Here is a 27,675-nt window from a genome sequence, read left to right on the forward strand (position 1 = left end):
AACTACATGTTGAGGGCTGATACAGAGTTTATTGAATTAGGTTTTTCTATTTACAACTGAGATCACATCTACATACTATTCTGCTAGTCTACATGGGTACATTATCTCTAACAAGTTTAAGACTTATGATGAATGGGCTCAATCATACAAAAACACACTCACACACTCATACTAATTGTTTTAAAACAGTAGTGCATACATTAAACTCCTCCTATAAAGCCAGCTTTGATTAAAAACCACTAGTTTCAAAGATCTGTCTCTGATTTTGAAGATGAACAAAGATACACACTGTATGATTCTAAAATCTATTTCAGCCATTTTGTACAGATGCTAGCTTATCAGACTACAGTATATGTTTTTTAAAAGGACACTGATGAGGGGCACCATCTGGTGTTAACTTTAACCACACAGTTGGCTTCCTCCCCCTCCCCCCAAAAACCTTTGGCCAAGAGTTCTCCACTATAAAGATTAAAAGGACCTGGTGACACTACAACCATCAGTACCATTACTGCCTGGAGGCAACAGAAGCAGGCCCACATCCTCCTTTAATTCTACCACACTATGCAACTTGTAAATGGTTCTGAAATTAGAACATTTACCACTGAACTTAAACACTCAGGGGCTCTTGGAGAGTCAGCTGGAATAAGGGGAAAGTCATAGGTGGGTTGGTAAACAGGTAGGTACATGAAAAGCCAAGCTGCTCTGTCCAACACCAGTGTATGTGTGTGCTTTAACTAGATGAACTCAGGAGGCCAACTGCAGCAGACATGCTCAATTCACCTTCCAAATCAGAACAACAAGACTAAAAAAGCTCAGGCTTGAGTTGTCTATTATGCATAGGTTCCGCCAGTGATGAGGAGCTCATAAGCAGGATCTCTACTCCTTCTGCACAACACGATGCATGCACACAGCATGCCCAGCAGCTGTGGGAAGAAAACAATGGGGGAAAAGGCTGAAAATCCCTGTATGACAAGTATGTTCTTTATTGGCAATGGAGCTCTTTCAAATTTCAATGATCAATCACTAAAAAAGCAATAAATAGTGAAAGAAAAAATTTGTTATAAATACATTATTTTTAATTGTCTAAGAACTAAGCTTCTGCCTTATACCCAGGAATTTCGAGCTGGCCGAGAGTCAAAACTCTTTTACTGAATCCCCATTATCACATTCTAGAGTAGCACTGTCCAAAGAACTTTGTACAGTGATGGAAACATTTTTTTTTAATATTTATTTTTAATTTTTTTAGGTGAAACACAATATCTTTATTTTAATTTTATGTGGTGCTAAGGATTGAACCCAGTGCCCCACACATACTAGGTGAGCACTCTACCACTTGAGCCACAACCCCAGCCCAAGTGATGGAAACCTTTTGTATGTTCTGTTAAATATGGCAGCCACTAGCCACATGTGCCTACTGAACACTTAAAATGTAGTTGGTACAATTGAAGAATTATACTTTAAATTTTTATTTCAATTAGTTTAGATCCTTGTAGCAAGTGGCTTCTATACTAGACAACAAAATATCAGAGTGGAATGATCAAGACCACACGTGTTTGGGGCTGGGGTTGTGGCTCAGCAGTAGAGCGCTTGCCTAACGTGGGAGGCCCTGGGTTCAATTCTCAGCACCACATAAAATAAATAAATAAAGGTATTAAAAAAAAAAAAAAAAGACCACACATGTTTAATGGTACCTTTTCAGGCATCTTTTGGGGAACAGGCTTTATAATAATCCACAGAATTCAGTACATGAATAGCCCTGTGGTAGAAAACCAATTCTGATGCCAAAAAACTAGTTTGGAGGTTTTCATTCCTTTCTCATGTACTATTTTCAAAATCCAGGTTTGGGTCTGTGGTATTACATACATACTACTTTTTAAAGGTCACTCTTCCTTCACATTTTATTTTAATAAGTGTAAATCCTTATGTGGTAGCATATTGAAATAGTAATAAAGTTATGCCATGTTATTTTGGATAAGCAAGAGGATTAAACTGGATTAGAGAAAAAAAAGACTTCTAAAATTTTTGACCCAGCTTCTCATAAAATATAGAGAGTAACCTAAGGGCTAAATAAAAGTTAATTTGCTGTTCATTGTCAACTCTTCATTGTCAACAAAAGGCCTAAGTTATTTGATTTTGAAAGGCAGCACTCTCTGTACATATGGGGGTCAATCTAATTTCAACAAAATGCACAAGGTCCATAAACAGACTATAAAAGTCTGAAGTGGAAGATTAGCTACTAATGAGACACACATATACAGAAAATAAGGATGTCCTCATTCTAAATTCTTGATAGTTTAAAGCCACACACTCTGATTATACCCTCACATTAGCCTCTATTCTGCCCATTCAGGATGTGTACTTGCTGTTCAAATCCATCAGTTCCATTACATCAATATCTGCTGAGTGCTTCTAGTACAAAACACCTTAAAGACATTTTATAAGTGGATACTGTTGAAAGTTTACTAAGTATCTTAAGCCAATTCTAGACAATGTTTAGTGTCTAATTCCTAGAAAAATATATTGCTATTCATTGTATATAAAAACATTCTTAGAACAGCTATAAAATCAAACACAATTATGTTCCCAGGCAATGTTAAATTCAACAATAAAAATGTTAAACTCAGAAATTACTGATATGCTGGGGGTGGGGTAAGGGAATCTCTCTTCCCATCCCCACTTCCTCAAGTTCCTTTTAGTTGGTTAATTTCTAGAGGAGTCAGCATTCTTGAAATGAAGTATGAAATAAGTTTCATTTCTTTCCTTTTATTTTAATGAAGTCAACTTGTATTGATGTAAAAACAAACTAAAAAGCATGATAAAACCCCACTCAAACTTGAGGAAGAATTTATTTAAGAACATCAAGCTCTATACCATAACCTTTTTAAAATATATTTTTAAATTGTAGATGGATACAATACATTTATTTTTTTTTAATTTTTTTAGTTATTGATGAATCTTTTATTTATTTATTTATTTATAAATACATACACACACACACACACACACACAGTGCTGAGAATCGAATCCAGTACCTCACACATGCTAGGCAAGCACTCTACCACTGAACTACAACTCCAGTCCCACCTTTATTTTATTTTGTAATTTATTCACATGCAGTGCTGAGAATCAAACCAGTGCCTCATACATGCCAGGCGACCACTCTACCACTGGGCCACAATCCCAGCCCCTGTAACTTCTTATAATCACCATTAAATATTATAGAACCATTTCCAAAGCTTTGCTATACCGAAATTTCATTGATTATTGAGATTTTCCAACAATAGATTTGGGAATATTTTGGCTCCAGTGTCATATCCTACAATGAAACTTTCTCTCTGATATACAAATGATCAGAACTAATCCACCTTGCTTAAATATACCATCACCAACTGCAAGAAAATAATTAGTAAATATAAACAAAAGTGCGATTAAAAAACCTGACTACCAAAGTAAAATGTTCTGTGATATTCTATGTAGTTAGTGGTATGGGAAATAGGGATTCTTATAGAAGAATTCTTTCACATCAGCAATATCCTTTTCTGAGAAAAATATGGAAATACCTATCAAACTTCATGCATATATTCCAATCTCTGAGTTTGAGAACTATAAATTTTTGCTATAGATATAACTATGAACACACATCAAAGGATATTCACTACTGGCATTTTTATAATAGCAAAACTTTTATATAAGTCCATGAAAGTCCATTAGATAAAATATACCCATAAAATGAAATACTATGCAACCATGAAATAAAGTAGATTTATATCCAAAAGATACTATTTTTAAAAAAAAATTTTTAATTGTAGTCGAACACAATGCCTTTATTTATTTTTATGTAGTGCTGAGGATGGAACTCAGCACCTTGCATGTGTGAGGCAAGCGTTCTACCACTGAGCCACAATCCCAGCCCTAATTTTTTTTTTTTAAAGGAGCAAGGTACAAGCTATGACTCCATTTATATAACATTTTGAAATGATAAAATTTTAGAAATTGTGGTTGGTCTCATTACTGGATGTCAGGTTATGGGAGGAGGAAAGTGGTACAGTTATAAAAGGGTACCAGGAAGGAACCCTATGGTATTGGACCTGCTCAGTAACTTGATTGTACTGGAGGATACAGGAACCTACAGAGGTCATAAAATTGTATAGAGCTGAATATACACATACAAAAATGAGGAATCTGAGTAAGACTGGCAGACGGTATCAAAACCAATATCCTGGTTGTAGTATTATACTACGGGTTTTATAAAATGTTATTGCTGATGGAAAATGGGCAAAGCACACAAGGTTATCTTTCTATATTATTTCTTACAACTGCATGTGAATCTATAATAATCTCAAAACAGAAAGCAAGGCACAAGACTGCATCCTATAAGCTATTTGCCTAAAAAATAATTGTGAACTTGTATAAGTACAAACTATTTCTAGAAATCTATGTGGGAAACAGCAGTGGTTACCTCTATAGAGATGAATTCAAGAAGTCAGGTCAAAACTAAGAAGGCTTACCTTTGACCAAGTTTGTAGCATATCAAATGGGTATTTTTAATTTTAAAAAACTACCAAAATTTAAGATTGATATCCCTCAACTGTGGTAATATATACACAATAGAATATTACTGAGTCATAAAAAGAACAAAATCCTTTCATCTGTAGCAAAAATGGATGGAACTGGAGGACATAATGTTAGGTAAAATAAGCCAGGCACAGAAAAAGACAAGTACCACATGTTCTCACTTGTATGTGGAAGTTACAAAAGTTGATCTCATGGAGGAAAAAAGCAGAAAAGTGATTGGTAGAAACAAGGAAAAGTGGGGGAGAGTAAAAGGATGGATACCAGATACCAAAATACAGTGAGGGTGATTCTAGTTTACAACTTATGTTTTATAAAGAACTAGAAGAGAGGAGTTCATAGGCTCCAAACACACAAAAAAAATAATAAACATTTGAGGGAAATGTTAATTATTTTGATTGGATCTTATACACTGTATACATATACCAAATTATCAAACTGTTTTCCATATATATGTACACTCCTTCTGTGTCAAGTTAAAAAAAAAAAAAAGATTGATTTTCCTCAACTTATAAAATAACCAGAACACTCAAATTAGCTTCTCATGCTGTAAAATTTTAAAGAATGATATAGAATATTACTTTTTAAAAATATTTTTTAGTTATAATATATGGATACAATATCTTTATTTTGTTTATTTATTTTTATGTGGTGCTGAGGATTGAACCCAGTGCCTCACATGTGCCAGGCAGGCACTCTTCCACTGAACCCCAGCCCCAGCCTCTAGAATATTATTTTTTAAAAAATGTCAGAATTAAGCTACTTAATCTTAACTTCTATCCAGGGAGGTCTGACCCCAAGTGCCATTTACTTATGTATTTTACTAATTTTAATGAATAACTAACTGGTAATCAAAAAAGAGAAGGAAAGAACAGTCCCAACCTCCTTCACACTTGGCAGACAGACCAGAAAAAAGTTACAGGGTTGCAAGAAATAGTCCTCTGTAAAAATATGCTCTTGATCACTCCATTTTGATCAACTGTCAGACTTCAAAGGCTGACAATTCCATAAATTATCAGGATTCATAACAATTTAGAAATTTGATCTTCTGAGAATTTTAATTCTTAGATTTGTAACTGGACAGAGTATAAATGGAACCACAATTCAAGCTTTAGTTTGTAATTACCTGTGTGATGGTAATAGATCATGTTATCCTTGCTTCCTCTAATCTTTATGGCAAAACAAAGGGTTCAAGGACTGTGGACTCTCTAAGTGCTTTTTCTTGCTGTACAATTCTATATAAAAAAATTGGTGCCCAAGCATAAAAGCTGATATTTGAGTTTGTTCTGGTTTTCCAAACCCAGGATACCAATCTACACCAATTTTGAATACCAAAATATTAGAATATTTACAAGTACTCAAAAACAACCAACCAGCCTCTCTGCCTGCCCCCCCAAAACTAGAGAAAATTCTTTTAATATTTCAAATGAATGTTTTTTTTCCCCCTTAAAAAAAAAAAATCAAAGTTTTTGTCTGTGAAAGCTCTGAATCCCTGACTTAGAATCCCTGAGTTCAAAATAACAAACTATTAATAGGTATTACTTAAGTTAGTGTTATTTAAATATAAAACATAAATGCTAGACATACTTAAATTTAGAAATGAGTTAAAATATTTGTTTCCACTGAAAAACACTTAATGAAGAAATATCTGCCTGACTAATAAATTTAACTAGATGAGGGGCATGGATAAAGTGACACTTTTTATCCATTTTTTTACATATATATTGCATACTGCACAAACATAAGCACCATATAGTTCCAAAGCTTTTTTTTTTTTTTTTTTAACAGCCTTACCAAATAGAAAATCATTAAGAATGCACAGACCAGAATTCCATTTGGGAAAAGGCACCTCCCACCTATGTCATTATTTTTATCTAAATTAATGTTTTTGCATAGATAATCAAAATATCAAATATATTCTACTGATTACAATATTACTCCTATGCTGAACCACAAAGTGAATGCTCAAAAGGCAGAGACCATAGTAAATATAGAGCTAGGGTTTTTAATAAATCATTTCAGAGCTGTTGAATATAGCCAAGTAAACAATCACCCTTTTGCCATTTAAAAGGTACTTTCCATTACATATACTAGCTAGCTTCTGTTCAAATACACAAAGGTAGGAAACCTAAGCTATTTACATTTAAAATGGCAATTACAATTAACTTAACAATAAAGAGATATCTACACTTTCTAAAAATATATTCTCTGGACCCTAAAACTATTTCAAGAAATAAAAAATAGAACTCTGAGAACCAGATCTGATGTAAAGAATTTTTTTAATCCTGTTCAAATAGTTGGCTATTTTCAGTTGTAAGAATCTTCTAAGATATTCCTCTAAGGGAAACTATTAGATACACTGTATATTCTTAAGAAAACAGGAATGTGTTCTTTGTTTTTATGTGGAAGGGATAAGCATGTGGGGTTTTTTTGGGGGGTGGGAGCAGATAAAGTGAGAGGTGATCAAGCAATTACCAGCTACTTTGCCTAAACTATTATTTCACAGAAGTTGGGAATTATGCCCCCTCAGCTATCAACAATGGAATAGCACACTTCTATACGTGCCAAGTGATACTACAAATTTCTGGATGGTTGTTAGTCTATAAAAACTAAGCCCTTGAAACTAAAACCTCAAGAACAGGAAAATAAAAACTAGAAGGAAAAATAGAATACTAAAGATTGAAATATAGCTTTCCATTTTCAAATTGAAATAAAGCAATGATTTTTTAAAATTCTACGAAGTTCTATTAAATATTTCCCAGGAATACACTATGGCAACTGTTTTTATCAACTCACTAATAAAGGCAAGAAAATAGGGCAAAGTTCCTTTACATGTAATCCTTTGCCAACAGATCTCTGGTTTCTTTAGACCATTCTGGTCTTATGTCTAGAAAAAAAAAAAGGTTGGAAACTTGTGGCTGGTACTGCAATCACTTCTAGGTTACCTATATACACAGATTCACTCGACTTAGGAATTAAAACCACACAGGGCCGACTTCAGAGAAGCAGCTAACCCTGGTAACAACTCATGTTCTCCTCTGCTTACCTGAATTGCTGCAAAGGCCAGTGCTGCCCAGATAACATGCATCATGATTTCTTGTAGCTTCTTCACAACTAGAGCCTCACATCCCTGTAATATACACAGTCATTCTCATTAGGAATCTTTTTAAAAAGGAGAGTTGCAGAGTCACAGATTACTACTGCTACTCACTGGCAGAAATGAAAGAAACTAAAGAGGGAAAAAACATTACATGAATAGAGCAACTTATAAACACAAAATTAAAATAAAAGATAATACATTAAAAATGATTTACTATAAAACAAAATGATATTAAAGAAAGCAAAAAGGGGATAGAAAAGAAGTTTCAGGTAGTAATAAGGCAGTACAAAAGAGGTTATCAGGCTGGACTCTAGTCCTGGACTCACCTCAGCATAGAGGTCGGAGGGATTGGCCAGGCTGCCATTGCAGCTACTAGCAGTCTCTCTGCAGCAGCTAAGAGGGACACTCTGGTTTTTGGTTTCTTTGAACCAATCTGTATTTTCCCAGTCTGAGTAGTTATGAATTCCACAACAGTGCAACTAGAAGAAAAGAGAATACATATATTAATACATATATCCTTACAATACACATATCCCAGGGTTGAGCTTTAAGACTTCCATGCACTACGGAGCTTTAAAATAAACTATTCTAGGCCATTGATGTCCAGGAGAATTTTTGCAACATGAGAAATGTTATGGCTGCATAGTCCAACACGGTTATACTAGCCACGAAGCTTAAAGCACTTAAAGTGTGGCTAGAGTGACTGAAGAACTAAAAACTATTTATTTATTTATTTTTGCATGCTGCTGGGGATCAAACCCTGGGCATTGAATATGCTAGGCAAGTGCTCTAACACTGAGCTACGTCCTCAGCCTCATGAACTGAATGTTTAATTTGGCATGCTAGTCACACATGGCTAGTAGCCCCAAAACCTCCACATGAAAAGCACATTGTCTATAAAGGGTAGTATCTAGCTAAGGAAAAATCTTCTTCTTACACATTAAATATCTGGTTCTAAATATTATTTTAAAAAACAAAGTGTCCAAGAACAAGGTAGATCTTTCTATCTTCTAAGATTTTTTTTTCTTTCTTTAGCATGTGTAGTTTTCATTGTAGGGGTCTTTCACCTCTTTTGTTAAGTTTATTCCCAAGTATTTTATTTCATTTTATTTATTTTTTAAAAAATATCTTTATTATATTTACTTATTTTTATGGGGTGCTGAGGATCGAACCCAGTGCCTCACGTGTGGAGGCAAGCGCTCGGCTACTGAGCCACAACCCCAGCCCCCCAAGAATTTTATTTTTTGAGGCTATTGTAAATGGGGTGGTTTTCCTAGTTTTTCTTTTAGAGGATTTGTTATTGTTGTACAGAAATGTCTTTGATTTATGGGTGTTGATTTTATATCCAGCTACTTTGCTGAATTCATTTATTCTAGGAGATTTCGGGTGGAATGTTTTGGGTCTTCTAGGTATAGAATCATAGCGTCTGCAAATTGTGATAATTTGAGTTCTTCTTTTCCTACCCATATCCCTTTAATTTTAATTTTTGAGAATTTTAATTTTTGAGAATTCTGAGAATTGAGAATTTTTGCATCTATATTCATTAGAGATGTTGGTCTGAAGTTTCTTTTCTTTGATGTGTCTTTGTCTCGTTTGGGAATCAGGGTGATACTGGACTCATAAATATGTTTGGAAGTGTTCCCTCTTTTTCTATTTCATAAACTAGTTTGAGAAGTATTGGTGTTAGTTCTTCTTTAAAGGACTGTGGAATCAGTGTTGTATCCATCTGGTCCTGGCATTTTCTTGGTTGGTAGGCTTCTGACGGCATCCTCTACTTCCTTGCTTGAAATTACTGTTTTAAATTGTGTATATCATCCTGATTTAGTTTGGGCATATCATATGCCTCTAGAAATTTGTTGATGCCTTCAATATTTTCTATTTTATTGGAGTACAAATTTTCAAAATAATTTCTAATTATCCTGTATTTCTGTAGTGTTCATCGTAATATTTCCTTTTTCATCAGATGTTAGTAATTTGCGTTTTCTCTCTCCTTCTCTTCATTAGCATGGCTAATGATTTACCAATTTTATTTATTTTTTCAAAGAGCCAACTTTCTGTTTTGTCAATTTTTTTCAATTGTTTCTTTTGTTTCAATTTCATGGCTTTCAGCTCTGATTTTAATTATTTTCTGTCTCGTACTGCTTTTGGGGTTGATTTGTTCTTCTTTCTAGGGCTTTGAGATGTGATGTTAGGTAATTTATTTGTTAACTTTTTCTTCTTTAAAGGAATGAACATGCAATGAACTTTCCTCTCAGAATTGCCTTCATAGTGTCCCTGAGATTTCAATATATTGTATCAGTGTTCTCATTTACCTCTGAGAATGTTTTAATCTCTTCCTTGATATCTTTTGCAATCCTTTGTTCATTCAATAGTATATTATTTAGTCTCCAGGTGCTGGAGTATCTTTTATTTATTTTATCATTGATTTCTAATTTCATTCCATTGTGGTCTGACAGAATGCAGGGTAGAATCTCTACTTTTTCATATTTGCTAAAATTTGCTTTGTGGCATAACACATGGTCTATTTTAGAGAAGGATCCACGTGCTGCTCAGAAAAAAGTGTATTCGCTCATTGATGGATAATATACCGTATATATCAGTTAAGTCTAAGTTATTGATTGTACTATTGAGTTCTTTAGTTTCTTTGTTTAGCTTTATTTGGAAGATCTATCTAGTGGTGAAAGAGGTGTATTAAAGTCACCCAGAATTATTGTGTTGTGATCTATTTGACTCTTGAACTTGAGAAGAGTTTGATGATGAACACAGATGCTCCTCTGTTTGGGGCATATATATTTATAACTGTTTTGTCTTGTTGATGTATGGTTCCCTTAAGCAGTATGAAATGTCCATGTTTATCCCTTTTGATTAGCTTTGGCTTGAAGTCTACTTTATCTGATATGAGGATGGAAACCCCTGCTTGCTTACATAGATCATATGAGTGGTATATTTTATCCCAACCTTTCACCTTCAGTCTGTGGGCATCTTTTTCTATGAGATGAATCTCTTGAAGGCAGCATATTGTTGGGTCTTTTTTAAAAATCCAATCTACCAGCCTATGTCTTTTGATTGGTGAGTTTAAGCCATTAACATTTAGGGTTATTATTGAGATATAATTTGTATTACTGGTCATTTTTGTTCTGAAATGTTGTGATTTAAGATAATAAAGCATAAAATATGTGTAGATAAGATTGATTAAAAAGCTGATAATTTTTGAGGCAGGGTTATAGGTATTAAAATCTTACTATTTTATAGTTTTGTCTGTTATCTTTTTTAAAATTTTTTTTTTAGTTGTAGATGGACCTTAATTTTATTTATTTATGCATGATACTGAGAATTGAATCCAGTGCCTCACATATACTAGGCAAGCACTCTACCACTGAGCCATAACCCTAGCCCTGTTATCTTTTCTGATCTTGTTTTCTGAAGACATACTTAGTCTTTCCATCTCCCTGTGATATATACTTCTCTTCCATCATCACCTGTCTATTTTGGCAGGGGGGTGGGGGAAGTCAGATTACTATAGAGTTTAAGATGCTTTTTGCTGGCTTTGACTAGATGGCAGTGGAGTAAACTTTTCAAGGGTGAAGGTCAAAGAAAAAGATTGAATACATTGGGTGGTTAATCATGGGTGGGAAGATACATGGCCAATTTACACAGTAGTTGCAGAAGTAATTTAATGCTAACCCATTAGTGAGTGGTCCTCAAAAACAAATTTGCCTCAAGAAAGCTCACCTGTCTCTGTACATAATCAATAGCCCTGCTAGCAGCATCAGGATTGGTTCCATTGTAGGTTTTATAAACTTTCTGAATGCGGCGGTCAACCTCATTTTCCACCTGAATTAAAACAAAGAATTCAGTCCCTCAAAGATAATGTTAAAGGTACCATTAGTCAAGGTTTCACTAAAATACCTAAATGGCACGTTTGTAAACTGTCACAGCTCTCCATAAATTTCTTGAAAGAACAAGTTTTCTCCTTCCTGCCTCCACATAGATTTTAATTGGAAGGAAAAGGTTCAAAAATATCACAATACATAGATTAAAAGCATTCAAAGACTGTGAAAGATGGCAAGCTAATAACTCTAACAGTCCGTTCAAGGAGAAAGTGATTGATTTTCTATAAATACATGCTTTCCTTTTTTTTTTAAATTTTGGTGGTCCTAGGGATTGAACTCAGGACCTTATGCCTGCTAGGCAAGCATTCTACCCAAGTTATACCCCCAGATCAATGCAAAGGAGGCAAAAACCAACTTTGAAGCCTCTGTAAGATATTTCTAGGACAAATACCAACATTATTTCTATTTTACTTACTCAATGTTCAGACCTGGCTGAGCCAAACGCACATAAGTAATCAAGAAGTAAAAAAAAAAAAAAAAAAATTTCAGTCCTCAGGAATGGTACTTTATGAAAAAGCTGCTGTCCAATGTATGTCAAAGAGGAGATGGGTACAATTTAGAAAGGGGTAAAGAAATTCTGGTACAAAAAAACTATTAAATGACACTTACCTGCTGACAATTACAACAGTGGCAGGTAAGTGTCATTTAATAGTTTTTTTGTACCAGAATTTCTTAACCCCTTTCTAAATTGTTTACACCTATTTTGTAATTATAACTATGATGTGACAAGACTAATAATTAGATCATAGGGACATGATTCATTGTGATTTTTTTTTTCTTGTTACAGTTGCTTAGTACCTTTCTTAGGTATCAATGGTTTAAATATCAACTTGACATATCATGTCTTTGACTTAAAACTGTAAATGACAGTAAGAATGATTCTATTACACCATGGCTCTAAAATTATATCAAAATTAACTAAAGTAGCTTATGTAGTCTTAAGTGGTACTGTTAGTAGAAAGCAAAAACAGCAAAACGGGAAACAAAGGGAATGACTAAGAGAAGACAGGGGCAAGAAGGAGTGCTGACAACAGTTGTCTTAGTGTTCTAAAAGGCAAGACCCTGTGTTCTTCAGGAAGAGCGTAAAAGGTAGGACCACACTCAAAATATCTTCTATGTCCAGACCCAAGGGATTCTTAAAAAGAGGCAATGAAAAATGAGATACTCAGAAAACAGAAAATGTATTACAACCCTGCCATTCAAAACACAGGGACTCTCTGGGCTAAGGAAATAGTAATAAACTTGTCAGCTGATCAACTATTCATTTGTAACTTGCTGTAAGATTTTTTTTGTGTGTGTGTGTGTGTGTTGGGCCTTGAACCCAGGGGAACTCAGTACTACTGAGCTACATTCCACTCCTTTTCATATTTTGAGACAGGGTCTTGCTAAACTGCCCAAAATGGCCTTTGACCTCTCAAACTTGTGACCCTTCTGCCTCAGCCTCCTGCACAGCTGGCATTACAGGTGTGCACCACCACTGCATCTTGCCGCATTAGGTGATAATTTAAAGAAAATTAAATGTAATCAAAACTTTATACTCTGTATATAGATATCATGATATAAAAATAATTTCTAATTAACTTTAGATATTTAAAGCATTACCTTAACTGAAATAAGGCAGAAGAAGACGTTAACTCTGATAAAATGACTACTTCTTGGAAAAAAAAAATTTAAATCACCTTTTAAAGCATGAATCACAGCAGACAACATACCTTTGCTCTGTAAACGTATCCCAAAACCACTACAACAACTTCTGTGACGAAAACCAAGAGCAGGATGATGACAAACTGTAAGGAGACATTGTCAAAAATTAAGTACAAAGTAGTTCTAAATAGTCTCTTGACAGAAAGCAATTATCAGAGACAACAGCTAGAAGTTTAAGACAAGTGCTAATTCTGTTCCAATTAGAAGAGTCAAGCTCAGTTTCAAGCTCAATTCAAGAGAGTTAACGGAGATGAAATACTCCTGCATGCTCTGATGACACATGTAGTTAGTGAAGTGTTAACTTACTGTGGCAAGTCCGCAACGACTTTCCCGGATTGTGGCACAGCAGCCAATTAGCCCAATGATGAAAAGCAGGGCTCCTACTGCTATGATCACTACAGCAGGTATGAGAGTGTACACATCTTCAAAGAAGTGGTCATAGTCGTCGTAAGTGATGAAGACATAGGCTCCCACATAGCATAAAATGCCTGCTGCCCCCTGTAGGAAACAAGGTCACAGCAATGGTCTGTAAGCCCTCCCAGTAAAATTTTTCTACTATTCCTTAGTAGGATATAATTTAATGAGAGTTCCCTTCACTCTTAAATTTATCTACTTGTAGACTTTTTTCAATGAAGCTGAAACATCTCTTATGATCCATTTTTAAAAAAACATTTCTTTACTAGATAAAGATGCAAAATTTTCCAAACATCACCTAAATTTTTAACAATTGATGGTTCAGCTAGGACCAAGAATGCATAAAGCAAATAGCACTGATGACAAGTACACACATATGTGTATACCCAGCCACCCCAAAGGTTTATCTGTACCTCAACTATATGTCCAGTGGAGATAGATGAGGTGGTGGAGGTAATACACCTTTGCTCACCATAATTGCACTCCACAAATGGAGAGATTAGGCATAAATGACAGAAGTAGGATTTGAAAGCAGGCAAACTGACTCCAGAAATCTACACATCTGATCTCTCTATCCACCCTCTTGGGAAAAGAGAATACCAAACCTGTAAGTACAATACCCACTTCCAATAAAACTTGCTGTTCTAAAGACTGAAATGGTAACAAGCCAGAGCACACAGTCGCTAAAGCACTACTTAGGCCTTAGAATGGTGCTTCTCAAACTTTAATGTGAATAGGAATCACATGAGGACCTTATTAAACTGCAGATTCTGGTTCAGGAGGTCTGGGGGTGGGCCTGCAGGTCTAGCAAGTTCCCAGGTGCTGCTGCTGGGTCTAACACACTTGGAATAACAAAGTTACAGGATCCAAGGGGAAAGTGAGTGCCCAATGTGTTTCAGCTGTTACTGCAGAGTTTTACACAAATTCCCCTCTATCACCATCAATTTTTCTATCACTGAGTACCAACTCTGTGCTGACACACCAATGTCACTTGCTTATACATGAAAGCAAATGCAGTGTCAGGCCAAGTCTTTGTTCTAATGAGATTATTTGTTTAACTCTCGGAGGAACAGAATTATTTTATTATTTTTTAAAAATTAAATTTAAAAATTTTAATATATAAACCATCTTCAAACTAAAAACGGCTCCCACAGTTGTAGAGATACCACTCACTCCTCTGAACCTAAAATCTGTTCATTTCTTAAGTCTGTGGGACTCAGTAAGCCTGGGTATCATCAATACACTTTCTTATACTAGGCCATTAGAATCACTGTTGCATCTGAAACATATTCCATTTATGTAAAGTTGGGCAGCTTAAAAATCAAATATATATAAATGTTTTAAATGAGAAGAATGGAAGAAATTTTTGAAAAATTATTTGTCCTCCTCTGGCTTCCAAGGGGCCCCATTGTGGATTTTCTTCCTACTTCCCTAGCTGCTTACTTTCTCATTCTTTTCATGGACTTTTCTTTCCAGATTCTGAAATCTTTGGGAACTCCTGGATATTATCTTCTGCTGTCTTCTTCATACATTGGGGGTTGGGGAAGATACTAGGGATCAAACTTAGAGGCACTCAGCTGCACCCCAGTCTTTTTTTTTTTTTTTGAGACAGGGTCTCACTAAGTTGCTCAGGCTGGCCTTAAACTTGCTACCTCCTGCTTTAGCCTCCAGAGTGACTGGGATTACTGGCATGCACCATGGTGTCCAGCTCTTCACTCATTCTCTAGCTCATGATGTAACCTATCATCTTGTACTCACACATTTCCATTTGGAAGTGCCATAGACAACTCACCCTCAACCTGTCTCAAATCCTGTCTTCTTGCCTGTACCATTAATTTCTCCCTACATCCCTCACAGAACAAAAGGCATCAAACACCACATTTTTTTGTTTGAACACCTGACAGTTACCTTATACTCTGTTCTTGGCCCACCTCTATATCCCAGCAATCACCAAACTCCTTCAAGTTTACTCCTAACACATTACTTGAATACCTCAACTTTAACCACTGTGTATTTGTCTTAATGTGGGTCTTATCCCTGTTTACCTAAATCTTGACGACTCTCCTTCCCCATTAATAATATGTTCTTTGTATTACTAGGGCTATTTTTGTTAAAATACAAACCAGATCAAGGCATAAATGTGATTAAAATAAGGATGAGGCAAATAAGTGAGATGACCTAAGTAGTCTGTCTGTTGTTTTAACCCTCAGGGCATATATCCTTTCACTTCTTTACCTCTTCTGTTGTCTCTAGAATGCTCTCTTACTTATTATGACGCAGCCTCAATTCACCTCTTTCTTGTGGAAGCCATTCTTGACAGTTTCAGGCTGAATTAAATGCCCTTTGTCCATTCAAGTATTGCCTGTACATAGCTCTACCAAAGCATTTATTACAACTGTTTCAAGTATAGTTATACATGTTGCAACAAGTCTTCTGGGCACAAATTGTGTCTACCTGTCTTTCAGCCCTGTATTACCACTTGTCAGCTAGAACAGTGCTTGGCACATAATAGGTATCAGTCAAAATTCACTGAGTACACTGCATTTATCTCTTCTCTTGAAATCACCATCCTATCTCTATAGTAAGCTTTGGTTTGTATGTGCTTTCTCTTCAGTCCAATGTTTGGTTTTAATTCACTATTTAAACATGATTTGGCAACTTCATCCAGCTTACTGAATACTAATGGCCATTACATCTGGCACACATTAGTTTATAATGGTACTTATGGACTGTTCAAAGGTACTCAGTTCATTGACATATTTGCTCTTGTAGCATGTTACTTTGGGATGAAGGTGAGCACAGAAAGGGAAAAGAGAAGCAACAGGTCAATAGTTTGGGTATCTTTATTACAGAAGTATATGGACTCTGTAACAAATGCCCTTTTAATAAAATACTATATATTTATGCTATACATTCACATATACACATATATACACATAACATTTTGCTGGAATAAATCAGCCCTCCTAAAAAGGAATTTATCAAACTCTACCCACTCTATTTTCACTAATCATCTATCCTTTAGATTCTTAGCTTTTCTTATTCAAAGGAAATATTTATTTCTTAAAAGGCTTGAAATTAAAATGAATTCCATTTCTGGGCTTCTAGTAAATGAAGTTTTTTTTTGAGACAAGGGTCTCAAACAATCCTCCTGCCTCAGCCCTCTGAGTAGCTGGGACTACAGGTGTGGGCCACTGCACCCAGATAGTAAATGAAGTTTTAACTTACATGAATCTGAATGAAAAAAGATAAAACTGGAGGATATATGTAATCAATATGTATTGATTACATATATCCTCCAGTTTTATCCTCCATATATATTGATATGTTTTCCTAAACTGAAGGCAATCCACAAAATTACGAAGTTCCTTAATTTTCATCAAGCACAGTGAAACTTGCCATTGGAATGTGGCAATATTAAAAAGAAAAAGACTTGTTACAAGCTGAAAGATAAAATAGTTCTGTTGTCAAGTGTTAATGATTAATTTGAATCGTAGGACACTGAAGAACTGCAAGACTTATGCTTAAGTGCTGCTTAGCCATGGGTCAAGTGAAATGTTTCCTGTGCTGCTCCTTCTACCCAGAATGGGTCACTCGTTTGAAACTGAGACTACAAAGAGGTAGGAAAAAAATTAACAACTGATAAAAATCAGATTTATAACAAATGCAATGGAAGGCTAGTAGGAGGTACCATTTGTAAAGCTGTCTATTCTTGTGAAACCGACTCTAGAGCATTTTCTTTTCCCAGACTGCAAACAAGTCAACATTCAATTTACATAGTAGAGATGAGAACATAACAGACTATTTTGGCAACATATAACAGGAAGCAATGTACCAGGTGCATATACCAAAATGGAAACTATACTGATTGCTGATGAGAATCTATATATAAATGCAACAGAAGTTGAAAATAGAGGATATGTTTTCCCAAACTGAAGACAACTTCAAAATTTTCTTTTAATGATATCTGTGTATGGTATCTTGTATCTTCAGTTGTATAATATTCATGAAATATTTCTTATTTTATAACACCAGTTATTTTGAAAATGCAGGGTAGGTGTCCCAACAGCTGAAGACTAAAACCAGGTATAAGCAATTGCCTTAAAGACATCCAACCACTTGTATGAAAAACATCCAAAAGAACAGGGGAAAAGCAATTTGTATCGTCAATGCAGGGGATGTTATAAATAATTCCTAACTACTGTGTACAAGGACTTTGTAGTCAGTCAGATTTTCAATGTAGGACTTGTGACATTAGAAAAGCGAGTAACAGGTGAGCTTGGTTAAATCCTCCTTTTGAAGGTCTGTGATGGGACTGGAATCTATCAAAGGATCTGGGCTTTGCCAACAAAAGCAGCTGCAAAGAAGGGGGTGGGGGGAGGGCAGTGCAATAGGAGATGAAATGTAGAACTTGGAAGCAGCTGAACTGCTTTAGTCACTGCTGAGAGAATCTGAGCCTATAAGGAGGATTTGTACAAGGACAGTATACTAAAAATATTCATGCTTTTTACAAAGAAGTGAAAAGAAATTTAAGGGAAAGGCTGTGGTCTGAAGTTATAGATGTAAAAAAAAATCACTTTTTTTTAACCTTTTAATATACCTATGCTTTAAGTCACGGAATTTTAAAACTTTAGGAGAGCCAGTGCTTTTCCATGACACCAAGCCGTTCCTCTTAAAAGTAAAGCTATTGTGCTCGCTTTGGCTATTTTTATGAATTTCAAAAGTATCATACTTCATTTTATCCTTTTTCTACATATACACAAATGTAAAATCTCTTAAAGTAAGAACTTCCATTCTATATTAGACTGTTTTGATGTTTAGAGACTAGTTTTCTGGGGATTAATTCAAATCTTCTACAAAAACAAAAAACAAAAAAAAACAGATGAGCTGATGAAATGCTGCAATCCACAAAATTACTGAGTTCCTTAATTTTCATCAAGCACAGTGAAACTTGCCATTGGAATGTGGCAATATTAAAAAGAAATAGACTTGTTACAAGCTGAAAGATAAAATAGTTCTGTTGTCAAGTGTTATCTATATGGAAATTAAAAAATGTGAAGGTGGAAGCATATATAGAACATTTGGGTAAAGATGAAGAAAAGAAAAACAGAAGTGATTTTCTTGCAATGGTATATAGGAGACTAGGATGATCACGTTTAGAACCGGCAAAGATCAGGACAAGGTAAAGACCAGGAACCATTTGGACTTCACCTGAAAGCACAGTGCCTGACAAGTTCTTGCCTGCCTGCGTGATCTGCTCCTTTGCAGGGATTTTGCCTCAAAACAATCAATTGTTAAAGCAGAAGTGATTCAAATTTGGGAGGGAAAAAAATAGTTGAGATCAAGCAAAAACTGCTGTGTACTCTAGACTTTTAAAAAAGCAGATTTTCAAGAGAGGACTCAACAAAAATCAATCATATATACACATCCTTAATTTTTTAAAATATATTTTTTTTAATGAGTATTGAATCCAGGTCACTACTGAGCTACATCCCCAGTCATTTTAAAACTTTAAATTTTCACACAGGGTCTCGCAAATTTGCTGAGTCTGGTATTGAACTTGCTATCCTCCTGCTTCAATATCCCAAGTGGCTTGGATTATAGGCATGCACCACCACATGTGGCTCTCAGCTTTCTGAAATGAGTTTTCTGTATAGTCACATTAGTTTTTTTATATACCCCTCTTCTCCTCTCCAAGGAATTATCAGAAATTCTATGCAGTGCATTTACCCTCATGTTACTGTTACTCTTTTAATATCATTTAAATATTTTAATCTACTTTAATATTATAAAATATTAAATTAATTCAATATTGTCTAATCCAGTCTTATCTTGTTTCAACTCTGATTTAATTCTGATAAAATAACTCATGTCACTAAACACCATAACTCCTTTACTAAGTCCACTGCCTACATACCTCATTTATTCTCTTAATGACTTTTAAGAGGGGAAAAAAAAAGACCATTCCAAAGACTTTTGGAAATTAAAGCTACTCTTACCAAGAGCTTCTGCAGTTATTAAAATCTTATTTTCTACTTAACAAATTGGTCATTAATAAAGCCTAGCAGTATTCAAAGACATTGTGAAGGTATTTTTTGGGGAAATAACACATATCAGCCTCATACTGAGCATTTATACTTTTATACCTTCTAATTCCACTTCTAGGAATCATCCTTAAGTAAATAAGTCAGAAGGAAGCAAAGATTTGTACATAGGTTTGTCATCAAAATATTACAACATAATTGTGTAATAGTTAAAAGAAAAAGTCCTAGTCAGAGGAATGCTTGCATTGTAGTTCTGAAGTATTTTATTAAAGCATAACTTCATAACGTTTATTGCAATTTAATGGAAAAACACATATATCACAAAGACATTTTATAAGCAAACCAAAATGTTAATTTGGTTGTCCTGAATGGTAGAATTATGTGGATATTGGTTTCTTAAAAAATACTTTTTAGCATCTTCCTAAATATATAACTTACATAATCAGAAAATTATCCTAAATTACATTTAAAATTGATTTTTTCCCCAAATAGATGAATTCCTAGATCTGTCCTTAATTACCAACATAAAATAGACATCTCTTTGATTCCAAATATTTTAGGAACAATCTCTCCCAATTATCACTTTTCTTAGGTTTGACTTTGACTTGTTTTATAGATGTTTTCTGATTATCTGACAATTCAGATTCTTTCAGTACAGTCTTTTTTTCATAAACATCACCATACATATTTTAAAAATCCTACTTTGAGTGTAAAGCTTTAATAAATCACTTCTGCCATCAACATAACTGTCATTATTACCATTACAATTAAATAAGAAATATTTTAATCCTTTACGGTATTACTGATGATATTCCTAAGCCCATAAACCTCAATTCTGCCCTATTTTCACCTTTTCCTTATATGGTTTTTTAAAATTAGTGTTTATACAGATTAACAAGTTGTTCTATTTAATCCAATTTAAACCTATCCCAGTTCAGATGGCAATGAATTTGGAGATCAACCAATTGCCATAGTCAAATTATTGTTAACAGCAAGGAAACTGGCTATTTTCAGACACACGGGGCTTCAAGGGTCATCTGAAAAGCATGGAATTAAAACATGAATTTTATTTGAGACTCTCTGTTACCCCATTCTATTCTAAAAATTAGAGTCAGTTACTGTAGGAGCCTAGAGTGCCTAAGCTCTATAATAGTAGATTTTTGTCTATGTCTGGGTTATGTGTTTAATCAGTAGCAGCAACAATGTAAAATACTGTATGTCAACATTTACTACTGACTCCTTTTAGATTAAAAACAAACATATAAATGCAAATAATTTTTCTCATCTCTTGACTCTGCCAAGCCACAAAAAGAAAAGGGGTGAAGAGGAGGAAGAAATGATAATATTTTTAAAGGAAGATCTGAGACTATCCATGGATATTTGGGGGTGGGAGGAGGTATACCTAGAAATTAAATTAATTAAGAGTCTTCTCCTATTCCCATTAGCTGTCAGACATCAGGGATTGTGTCTTTTTACTCTCTGTATTTCTCATTAATGGGTACAGTAGATCTTCAGCAACCATTTATGAAGTGAATGATCATTAGGGTATACTTTATGAAATATTCTGCAACCTAAGATCCTAACTTGGATTGGATTTTATGGGATAAAATTCATTAAACTACCTTAAAGAATGATAAATTCCTAGAAGGCTAATAAACATCCTGTTCCTTAAACTGCAACCACTGATTCCAAGTTCTAAATGATTACTCAGGGTTCACAAGGCAATTGGTCAGTAGACAGATGACTAAGAGTGTAGTAAGACTGGAAACATTAATTTTTTTTTACTGTCAAAGACAAATTAAGAAATACATTTCTGGGCTGGGGTTGTGGCTCAGTGGTAGAGTGCTCACCTAGCATGCACAAGGTTTATAATAGGGTTTGTCATCAAAATATTATAACAAAATTGGGTTCAATCCTCAGAACCACATAAATGGAAAATAAAGATATTGTGTCCACCTAAAACTAAAAAATAAATATTAAAAAAATACATTTCCTATATGTACCATGACTTGCTTCCTGACAAAGTTAGCTTTTCTTCTACTGAACTGAAAAACAATTACTAAAAAAAAAAAATTGTTGGCTGAAGGTGTGTTCCAATGATACAATCTTTGTCAGAACAGTCATACAAAATAGGAGAAATACAGAAGACAGAAAAACAACTTCTAGGATGTACGAGTATCAGACTACCAACTTAAAAGTGTAGGAGATGCTAGAAAACAATGTACGTACAAGACTGGTGACAATACTTGGGGAAAAAAAAACTTTTATTATAATATTTTAAACAAAAGATGAGGGCATGAGACTTCTCTTGGTAATCTGAATATGCCAAGAATATCCTTGCATTATGGCCTATAGCCTGTTCACTCAATCCTGAAACCTCCCTACCTCCTCCAATTTACCCCCCAACTGGCTCCTCCTTATACTCCAGATTAAATTTTATCTTCCAAGAGAAGCCTTCTCTGCCAATTTAGAGCAGTCAATCAATCATTATCCCATTATCTCTCTTTGCATACCACATCACTATTTGCTATTTTTCTTTTTCATTTTTAATTGTCTTGCTTCACTTTAAAGTTCTATAGGAACAGGAATCTTTATTGTCTTTTTCACCATTACATCTACAACATAAGCACAAAGTAAGTGCTCAAATGTTTTATATTTGTTTAACAAAGCATTCTTCCTCAATTATATGTAGACACAGAGGGAAGTTTGGTGAGTTATTTAAGGCAGAGTAAATTTTAAAGGTTATACAGGACTTTCAAAAATGATTTGCACATATAAGGTGAACATTTCTCATGAGTAAAGGTTGATTAGTGAAGGTCCACATTCTGAAGTTGTTTCTTTCTGATGGTACTGCTCCCCACTACATAGGTGTTTTATATTATTATCATCTCTCATAATAGATGGAAACATCAGCCTAAATATTATAAATTCTACAAGCATGGAAAAAATTTCTTTAACAGTTTGTCATGCCTATGATAAATATGTGCAAAATAAATATTATCCAACTGTTTTTTTTTTCTATTAGGGTAGAAAAAGTAAAGGTAATTTGCATAATACAGGACTTGATTAAATACTCAAAAAATTAATTTACCAGAATAAAAACATGATATTAGAAAGCACTGATATAAACTTGTTTTAGCTGAGGTTTCTTGGATTATATCACATGGCCTACCAAAATAAAAATCCTGGAAGATCTTGGTACAAAGGTGCACATTATAGAATAGACTAATGACTATTTGTTACACCTGTCTTCTAAATTTAGCTATTTACTCCAAACACTCCTAACCTCCTTTAATAAATGTTTACACGACCAGCACTGATACACTTATATTTAAAGCTATATCCTTCCATAAAAGCAAAGATTCCTAGGAACTCAGGAGGCTGAAGCAGGAGGGTTTCAAATCTGAGGCCAGTCTGAGCAATTTGGCAAGACCCTGTCTCAAAATAAAATTAAAAGGGTTGGGGGTATCTCAGTAATAGCTTGCCTAGGATATGAGAGGCACTGGGTTGAATTTATGGTATTCAAAAAAAAAAAAGAGAGAGAGAGAGGGAGGGAGATTCAAGTTGGTATATTCTTTTAGTTGTTCAATTTCTTTCAAGCTACAAACTCTAATATTCTGGAATTTGATGAGGAACTCTTTTTGTTAAGACAGAATTTTCAGAATTTTAGAAATGACTGTTTCCCCTTTTAGTTTGCACCTTTGCACAAGACCCTTCTTAAAAACTGTACCATCCAAAACTATGTACACCAAATCAACATGAACAATTTTGTCAGTCAGAGCCTTAGTGAGGAGTGCTAATGAAAAAATGGATCCGAATTTTTTTTTATTCACATGATTTTAATGGTTTAATTTAAATTGGGTAAACAGCTATTGAGGATTGTTTTAATATGTGTACAAATAAGGAGGTTAACAGATCTGTTTGTTTACTTTCACCTTTCCTTTTCATTATATTTAATAATTCTGTTCAGGATAATGTAAATTGTTCAGAAAATTGTTTCCTTAGTACCTGTTGGAATGTTACATATTTTTTTTTAGCCATCATTGCCAGAATTCCTATCTTCATCCCAGTGCCGGTGAAGACAAAGATAAAACCAAACTACAGCTTCTTTGATAGCTATCACAGTAAACTGTATAAACTGATGCATCAATGTATAATAACTCAACAAGTAATGCTCAATCAAGGAGTCGATTTTCTTTGGGAGGAAATGGACATATTGATAGATTCTTCCGCTTTGAACTCCTTGCAGAACTTGCCTGGACTATGTATCACTTGTATGCATTGTGAACTATCTGTTGGTGCAGCGAATTGTGGTAGTGCTGGCCTATCTTTGCTGATGGTGTCACTGGTGATACAATTTTTCCAAAGGAGCCGTCAATTGGCCTGGTGTCGTGGCATTTCTGTATCCTCCTCCCTTCTGCTAGTGATGGTCTAAAATTTGGGGGCCAACAGAGGTGAGGCAAAGAACCTCACCCCCCCACTGGTGCATAGGCCTATCCACAAGTATGGCTGTATGCTGGACCGGTAGTCAGTGACGGGTATGATCCAATTGCAGTGGTACCAACCTAAGACAGGAGGCTGACGCCCAGAGGTCAGCTCATCCAATGATGGGTAAGAACCATATGTTGAATTGGACAACCTAACAGGCACGGTCCCTAAGCCACATTGCTTGTTGTTTATTTAAACAGAAGGGGGGAGATGCTGAGAGCCATAGCCAAGTAGGAATGACGCATGGCATTTTTGGGTTGAAAGGTGACCCTGCTCAGGGATTAGGGTGGGTCCGGGTTTAGGGTGGATCCTGCTGGAATAGGGGGGGTTCTCACGGGGTTCTGAGAGAATTGGTACGCAGAGCCCGGTGGAGGGAGTGATTTTTCCCAGAACGTGCGTGTAGAGTGCCGGTGAGAGTTCGGGAATAAAGAGTTGCTGTTTGAATCTACAAGGCTTGTGTGGTGGCTCGGTTATTTTGTGCCCAGCCAGACTGCAGCACCTTAGTATTTTTGTACTTATCTACTTCACTGTACTTATCTAATATCACAGTTCATTCACTGTACTGCCAAGGGAACCAAGATACCAAACTATAAGGTTTAATAGCTGGGCGAGGTGATAATCCCAGTGGCTCAGGAGGCTGAAGCAGGAAGATGGTAAATTCAAAGCCAGCCTCAGGAATTTAGTGAAGCCCTAAGCAACTCTGTGAGACCCATGTCTCAAAATAATGGGGGGGCGGGGAGTTGGATGTGGCTCAGTGGTTAAGCACTTCCGGCTTCAATCCCTGGTAGTAAATAAATATCTTTCCAAAGCCATTAAACTTAACACTTCACTACCACTGGTACCAAGGGAACCTAAACTTTTGATGTCCTCTATGGGGAATATTTATTCTTCCACTTATACAAATGGGGGGGAACTAAACAAGAATATACTTATTATAACTGAAGAATGCATTACAAATTTCCAGGAAGACCCAGTTAACATGTTTTGAATGTATTTCTTCATTCATAACATTTTTTAAATAAACAAGTTAAATTGTGTAGCTTAAATGCTGGTACAGTTTCTAAACAATGTTAAAATCAGTATATTTTAGAGAAAGTGCCTATAACATAGTCTAACAAGAGTCTTCCCTTTTCTAAATTTATTTTTTTAATTTTTTCAGTTGTAGGCGAACTCAATACTTTTATTTTATTTGTATGTGGTGCTGAGGATAGAACCCAATGCCATATATGTGTGAGGCGAATGCTCTAACACTTAGCTACAACCACAGGCCCCTTTCTAAATCTTTTGAAATCACACCTTGCTCTAACACAGCAGGTTCTAAAGTATGGGACAATCTGGGTTTTAATACCGACAGGCTCTATCACACCGTGGAGTAAATCTGAAAGTGCTCATCTGTAAAATAAGCATGCTAGTATTCCCTGCCAGATAATATTCCATGTAAAGTTAAGGGTAATTAGTATGTGGTAGGCACTCAAATATTAAATATTTCGACCAGTATCAGATTCCAACAGTTTGTCCATAAACTGATAATTTGTCAGGAGACACAATTAGTACTATTCCCTCACTGGTTATGCTGCACTATGCCACATTTTTTTCTTTGTATGTCTGCTTAACTTCTTTATCACAGCTCACAAAAAGTTTTACTATCCTACTAACTCAAACAAAGGAAGTTCAATACTATAAACTTCTTCAATGGAATAAATAATAGTACATATACTTACATAATTTTCAAAGATTCATGACCAATCACTTGGAATTAACCGATATTATATTGCAACTAAAAATTTGATTAAAGGAAATGGTTCCTGTATTTCCAATGTTTTTTCACATTAACACTGCCAGTCTGAGAGCTTGAATACTTTAGAATTTGCCTAAATACACATGCTTCAAAACCAAGGTTATGCCCATAAAATCACAAGCAACTGTAAAAGGTACCAAGCCAAGTTTCTGCCTCTTTGTAAGTATCTTGTTATCCAACAAAGTGTTTCTCATTTGGGGAATCCCTGAAAATTACGTTTCTTTTTTAAAAGGCCTTTAACTCAACAAACACTGCTCTAATTAGAGAAGAAGAAATCATGGAAATCCCAATGCCGTGTGGGTGATTTTGAACAAGTACTATCTCCCTGTCAGGACTCTTTTCCTCACTCTTTTCTTCCACAAATACCCCAAAAAGAAAGTGCCTTATTATCATTAACTTTTTATGCTACTACAATTAGGATATGAAAGGTTTCATTCTTTGTTGTGGATAAAGAGTAAGGATTCTTTCCAGAACAGGTGTGCATATTTGTGGGAGGAAGGAGCTGACTGGGGGCCAGTGGAGATGAAGAAAAGGACATTCAAAGCTATGGTTATAGGACTGGGGATGTGGCTCAATGGTAGAGCACTTGTCTAGCATGCAAAAAAAACTTCCAGGATTTGATCCCCAGCACTGAAAAAAAAATAAAAAACAAAATAAAGCATGATTAGTGGGAATGTTCAAGTATTTTTCTGGGGACTGCAGACAGAGAAAACTGTCCAGGGCTAGTAAGTGTTTATAAGAAAGCTGAAAGGGAGGAAAGGGGATTTTGGACCTCACTGAGAATTTCAATTTCAATACCAGAGGAGAAACAGGCTGAAACCTGCTGAAGCTGTTGTGCTTTGCTTTTAAATAAAGCAATGTGATGGAAGGCAAGCTTAAAAGGATTTATCCGGGTTCAAGGTCCAAGTGGACTGGTGGGTGGAGATTATTACAGAAGTGCCCGGTGAGATAAGGACCAGAACTAAGATGGGATAATTATAAATACCCCTGTCTCTGAGGGCAGGTCGAAGGAAATTCAAAGGACACTTTTTATGAAAGTGAACTCATTGTTTTCAAAATCTTGTGACATCTGAATCATATTTAACCAAGGCTTATAACCTAAGGGTTTTCGACCCCATGACCAAAGCAAATACAAAGATTTTTCTTGGTCAAAGTAATATTTGGCTTCTCAATTTGAACCCCCGATTCAAGACTCTGGGCTGATGACCAGCCAACCAGTTCTCCATACACAAAGAGCTCCACATCAAAATTCACGGCTTGGGACTCGGTGGCGTCCCCGCATATCTGTACCCTTTGCTGGCCTGCCCCGGGACTGCCACCCTCTCTGCTGGGGGCCTGACAAAGGAAGTGGAACCTGACCCTTTAAGGAGTATCCTGTTTCGGGCCTGAGGTTTTGAAACACTCTGCAACTAGAGCCCCCCGTCCAGCAGGCTGCTCCAGAAGCTTGAGGGGGCGCTCGGCCCACTCTCCCGACTCGGAGCCCTGGCACCAAGCCAGCAGGCCGGGGCCTCAGGCCCCAGGCGGAGGCCGCTGGGTGGAGGCCGAGGGAAGCTCCCAAAGGCTTCCCTTCACCGCTCTCCTCGCGCGGGCCTTGGTCTGGCCGAGGAGCGACCTAGCGAAACGGCCCCGGAGGCCGGGCCCTGCCCGCGCCTCGGCCGCAGC

At 35.7% G+C, this 27,675-nt stretch overlaps 1 protein-coding gene across 1 annotated transcript in view; it reads right to left on the reverse strand.

The window, feature by feature from the left end:
- Window positions 1-9: 9 nt before the first annotated feature.
- Tspan3 (tetraspanin 3) overlaps window positions 10-27,675 on the reverse strand; it is a 27,982-nt gene continuing 316 nt past the window's right edge. The window contains exons 2-7 of the mRNA XM_015480382.2: window positions 13,576-13,767; window positions 13,278-13,352; window positions 11,405-11,506; window positions 7,999-8,151; window positions 7,619-7,702; window positions 10-923 (exon numbers count right to left, since the gene is read on the reverse strand). Coding sequence (XP_015335868.1) covers window positions 831-923; window positions 7,619-7,702; window positions 7,999-8,151; window positions 11,405-11,506; window positions 13,278-13,352; window positions 13,576-13,767 — 699 coding nt within the window. The 3' untranslated portion in view covers window positions 10-830. The remainder of the gene's footprint in view (window positions 924-7,618; window positions 7,703-7,998; window positions 8,152-11,404; window positions 11,507-13,277; window positions 13,353-13,575; window positions 13,768-27,675) is intronic.

This window comes from Marmota marmota, unplaced genomic scaffold, assembly GCF_001458135.2.
Source record: "Marmota marmota marmota unplaced genomic scaffold, marMar, whole genome shotgun sequence".
NCBI lineage: Eukaryota > Metazoa > Chordata > Mammalia > Rodentia > Sciuridae > Marmota > Marmota marmota.